The sequence below is a fragment of the Eupeodes corollae genome, chromosome 1 (assembly GCF_945859685.1).
Source record: "Eupeodes corollae chromosome 1, idEupCoro1.1, whole genome shotgun sequence".
Lineage (NCBI taxonomy): Eukaryota > Metazoa > Arthropoda > Insecta > Diptera > Syrphidae > Eupeodes > Eupeodes corollae.
In genome coordinates, this window is record NC_079147.1 from 100051525 (window position 1) to 100056978 (window position 5454).

A 5454-nucleotide genomic window follows, 5' to 3' on the forward strand; every position below is an offset into this window, starting at 1 on the left:
ATGACAGCATATACTTGGTCTTGCCCTCATTGACCACTAAACCCATCTTCTGCGTTCCGTCACAATGCTCAAAAACGATCCACTGACATCACGCTTTGATCTTCCAACTATTTCAATATCATCTGCGTATCCGAGTAATTGGATGGGCCTTTGGAAGATTGTGCCTCTATTGTTGACGGTTGAGTTTTGTACAATTCTTTCCAGAACGATGTTGAAGAAGTCGAATGATAGTGCATTGCCTTGTCTAAAACTTTTTTGATACCAAATGCATCGGTGAGAGATACTTCTTTAAATAGTTCGGTAGCGATGCGGTCAGCTTCAGCAGCTTTGTTTGACTTCAGTTTAGATAGAGCTATCTTCACTTCGTCAAGGTCGGGTAGGCGGAATTGTTGATCTGCGTCGCCTTTGTTGAGTGGTTCAATTTTCTTTTCAGCGGGATTCGGTTCGTCATCGCCGTTATATAATTTGGAGAAGTGGTCTTTCCATATTCTCAACAAAAACTGCCGTTCTACTACGATGTCGACCTTACATTCTTCGGTTCGTGGCTTGTACTCTATTAATGTGCGCCAAAAAATAAGATGAAATTGAAGACGAGTTTCATGTATTAAAAGGCAATTTCAGTTTTAAGGTTTCTTCTTAAGAATCGGAATATTTGTTCTTTCTCTTAGAATATAGCTTATTTCAATAGTTCAAGAAATTATCAAAGGTTTTTCAAATTATTATTAGTTGTTTTTGAATATCGTTGAATTACTTATAAATCTGGACATAAAATCGTTGGTTACGCAACTAAGTAATTGTTACCAACGTTTTTCCTTAACTCGTGCCTAGAAGTTACTTCCACTTCACATTCTACTTTGTAAGTTTTCTATAAAACCCAATTTTCCTATAAATTAACGATTATATTAACATACTTCCATTTGATTTTGAAAATATATCTGTTGAAGAAGCCATTAATTTTTTTACAGTAAATTAGACTATTGAATGTCACTGCACGTCCCTTCTTATCGATGAAGAGTTGCTTCACCAGTCCCGCCTTGATGTAATCGTAGGCTTTGATCTGGGTAATCAAAGGATCAAGCTGTTGGATATATTTCTTCGCTCTTAATGCCCAACTGACTCCTCTGAGCCTTATCTTCATTTCAACAACCTATACAATTCTCTCTACCAAGAATATTCACATAAAACTTAAGCTGATCTTATCTACGATCCCAAATCTTTCTTTTAGTTTGTTCACTATGGGTATCCATCCTCATTGTTTTTCAATAATGAAAATATCCAATGATAATTACTTTGTATTATATTTTAAAAATTCATTCTCACAAGAATCTTTTAGAACAGATCGGACCTATTTTGAATATTTACCGAAATTTTCATTGAGTCCTTTCTTACCCGACTGCATTCTTCTGATGAACGCACTACAGGACCTGAAGGTGATCCTGCCATTTTAATACAAAAATACTCCCTTTTCTCTATCTAACATTTTTCATTAATCTCAAAGAATATTTTCTATGGACAACATCTTTTATAACTGCAATAAACAGGAAACTGAAAGAGGAGCTGATTAAGCTATAGACAAATTGCTAAACTTTCTCATATGACAACAATATTTGAAAGCATTTATACGAACTTCTTAACATCCATTGCAGATCTCCAATCACTTTATCACAGCACGGCTTCTTAAAAAATAGATCTATCACCATAAACCTTGTATACCTAGTTGGTTTCATTTACTTTAAGTGCCTTAAAAAATGGGAATACATTTGATATGGTCTCCATTGACGTCAGCATAATGTTTGACATAATTTCTCATAATCTTAAAGTCTTCTAACACCTCTCCTTAGGTTTTAAACCTATTTATCTAAAGTAGATTACTTCTTACCTATTATTATTATGTCTGATTTAGATCCGCTCATTCTGATCACACTCAAGGTACTTTTGGTGTTCCGCAAGGCAGTCACTTAGGCCCTCTTCTCTTTATTCTTACATTTAAATGGTAATTAAACGTTTTAAAATAGTCCTTAACGCTGATGATCTTCCTGATCTATGAAATCTTTCATTGAAACACTTGAAGGATTATCTCTCCTCCAAACAGATCTCGACAATTTCTCGACCTGGTGCACCAAAAATAGCTTAGAAGTCAACGTTAGCAAATGCCAGACAATGAACTATTCGATGTTAACACATTAAAACATTATTCATAATTATCCCGTACATGTAGTAGTAGACATAAGAAATTTTGTCTTTTCATGTGACAGCAAACTGTATTGTATGTAAGGCCAACTCTACATTAGGTTTTGTTAAAAGATGGTACAAAAACGTGACCCGATCGCTTTACATGACGTTTGTCCGACATTGAATATGCGTCACATATTAAAAATATAGAGCATCTAACGAAAATTTATTCGCTTTGGACTTCAATACTTTACTTTGGAAAATCCCTTGATCTTACCCTTATATCGTGATCGCCTCATTACAGCAACGTAGAGAAATTGCTGAAATATTGTTCAAACATCAGCTTCTCCCTGGCACAGCTGGCTGTTTCGTAACCTGAGAAACCATCGACTCTTTTATTTACCAACTCACCACACCTCCTATGGTTTTAACGAACCTCTGACCCCTATGCTTCAGTTAATTAATTCAAATACAAATTCATTTAACTTCAACATCAGCACCTATAACCTCAAACTTTAAGTTATAGCATTAGCTTGAATTAAGCGAAATAATTACCCCAAGTGAACTCGTAAAAAAACTAAACAAACTTTAAGAAAGTGCTTTTGTTTTGTCGATTGCTGAAACAAGACTCAACACTTCTATTTATTAATCTGTATCTAATATGTCTTTAGTTCTTATTATAAGACTTTTTTCAAAAACATAAGCTTGGTATATTGAAAAACGGTGACAAATTATTCGTATTTCAAATGCCTCAGAAACACAATGTTATTGCCACGCAAAGTTTTGAAATAGGTATTAAGACACCAAATACCTTGACTTATAACTGATAAGACATTGCAATCAGACTTTTCTGACCAGTTTTCTAAAATTTGTTACTCCTGAAATATCCAAATTTCTCGAAAATGGAGTTCTTCGATCCACAAGCTTCCAATATTCAAAAACTCACAGAAAATAACTTTAATAGCAAATCTTACTTTATTTTATCAAAATGAAAAATTTTATATTTCTACTTAAAAGCAATCCCATCCAACATCCTCGTCCTCTTCTTTTACCACCACTGTTTGATTTTATGCACCACTGTTTTTACAACAGGTACTTTAACCGCATAGGGCTTGGGTACTTTAACCGGCACATACTTTACCACTTCATAGGGCACATGTTTCTCCACCGGTACGGGAACATGCTTTTCAACAGGATACGGCACCAGCTTTTCAACCGGAATCTTGAGTTCCCTCTCGACAGGGACTTGGATTTGTTTTGTTATCGGGATGTGTATTGGGACGGGCCGACGGATTGGCACAAGGATCGCATTCGAAACGGGTATCTGCACTGGTTTGGCATAGGGTATATGGACCTTCTTGACAACAGGATAGGGAACGTAGTTAATTACATCTGTATGCTGATGCTGAGAAGTGGTTAGTTCCGGATGGTTCTGATGATAATCAATGGATGAAGACCCTTCATTACCACTAGCCGAATAATAACCATCACTGCCGCCACCATCGGTGTTCTCAGACGATTCCTGTCCATATTGATGCGAGAAATTATTTTCCCTGAACTTATCAATGTCACTTTGATGTTGATGATGATGGGGAACCTCATATGAATGTTCTGACTCCTCGGACACAGGAGACTGATGGTATATCCTTGGTTGATAGCCAGCAGAGATGTGGCTTTGTTGTTCGTTGCTGCTGCTGCTGCTGCCTCCTCCCCCACTACCAGAACTGCCGCTGTTCCCGTATCGATTTTGGTTGCTGCCGTACGAAATTGGATGGTATCCTATAGACTCTTGTTGCTGGTCGTGACGCTGACCAAAGTCATTCATCCCAATGACGCCGCTGCCACTTCGCCCTCCACTGCCACTGAATCCTTTTAGATAATCAGCAAGTGTGTTCGCAACTGCATTATCCTTTGTAGAAGCATACTGACCGCCACTGCCACTGTACGTTCTGTCTCCAACTCCCGTGGTCGCAGAGTTATAGTTATCTGCCACTATTCCAGCTGCACCATAAACCAAATTTGCAGCAAGCAGTTGCCATGTTACCAGTGACAACGATAGCACCAGTCCTCTTTGTCGTGTCTCCTGAGGGAAGCGACCGACGACGTCCAGTTTCATATGGAGAAGAGCGGGAAAGGGGAACGGGGAGAGTAGGTAAAGAACATAAAATATATTAATCTCGAAAATGTGATGAAAAAAAAGATACTTTTCAACTTACAATATTCATGGTTGCGGCAGAGTGAAATAATTTAACCATATAGTCAAGTCGTGTCGTAGAGATGTGATGCCTCCTCTACAGTGGTCCTGGCTGCTGTATTGTTCTGCACTGCCGGAGCTGCACTTTTATATATGACGTGTACCCCTGAAGATATCGCTGAATGTTCATCCAAAAACATGATCCAAATTCCAATTCCCAAGTAAAATGTTGCTAGGTACGTAATAACAAAAGGCTGTTGCCTCTTGGTCTTGGCAGCGGTAAAGGTACTTCCACTCATACTACTTATCTGCGATGGCAATTATTATTATGCGGATGAAAGTGAATTGAAAACCTTCGCCGTGAGTTAGATGCTTCGCAATTTCAACAATCGAAGCAAACAAATTCGAAAGACAAAGTTGAGTCTTGTGAGTTGAGTACCTACCTTCAAATCTACCTGTACCTATGGTGAATGTTTTGTGAATTGGAAAGTCTATTCTTCGCGTCTGACAGGAATAGAAAGAGCATATAGGAATAGATTTGACTTTCGCTGTATTGGATCAGAAGTACCTTACTTATCTGTAAGGTAGCGCAGCGCATTATTGAATTTATGCAATTTTAGATTATATAGTTCGGGCTCTAAGGCTGCACATTAGAATCATTTTACATACTTCAATAATTTGCTAAAAAGCAAAAGCAACTAGGTAAAAACTAAATGGTTTGTGTTTAAAAACTTAACAGAGCTAGAGAATTGTGAACCCTCATCTTCCAATTGAATTTTTCTTTTGGCATATTTGAAAACAAAAACAATAATTTCTTCTCATTTTGTTTGTTTTTAAATTTAAAGGGTTTTTTGAGGTATTTTATGCAAGGTCTTAATTACTAAGACTTTCCGAGTCGGAGCACTAGTTTCCATGCGATCTCCGTGACACAGCCATCTCAGTCGTTGAAAGTCGCTGTTAAGCTCGTACAGATCGTCGTCCCATCTTATCCTCAACTCACTTTCTATGAAAAAGTGCTTGAAGCTTCGGTCACCATCTTCACGCAGCGCTCAACCACTTGAGTGTGACAAGGGTAGTTTGGAAATGAC

General features: G+C 37.7%; 1 protein-coding gene across 1 annotated transcript; it reads right to left on the reverse strand.

Moving 5' to 3' along the window:
• Positions 1-3220: 3220 nt before the first annotated feature.
• LOC129942023 (uncharacterized) lies at positions 3221-4484 on the reverse strand. The gene is made up of 2 exons (XM_056050819.1): positions 4389-4484; positions 3221-4255 (listed from the first exon to the last, which is right to left on the reverse strand). The coding sequence occupies exons 1-2, from the start codon at positions 4425-4427 to the stop codon at positions 3221-3223; spliced, it is 1074 nt and encodes a 357-aa protein (XP_055906794.1). The 5' UTR covers positions 4428-4484.
• Between the last annotated feature and the right edge of the window lie 970 nt (positions 4485-5454).

What these genes read in the sequence shown, in the direction of transcription:
- LOC129942023 (XM_056050819.1), bottom strand. Translation starts at nt 4,427, where the DNA reads ATGGTTAAATTATTTCACTCTGCCGCAACCATGAATATT. An exon ending in CTGCCGCAACCATGAATATT is followed by an intron (nt 4,256 to 4,388) that starts GTAAGTTGAAAA and finishes CGCTTCCCTCAG; the next exon opens with GAGACACGACAAAGAGGACT.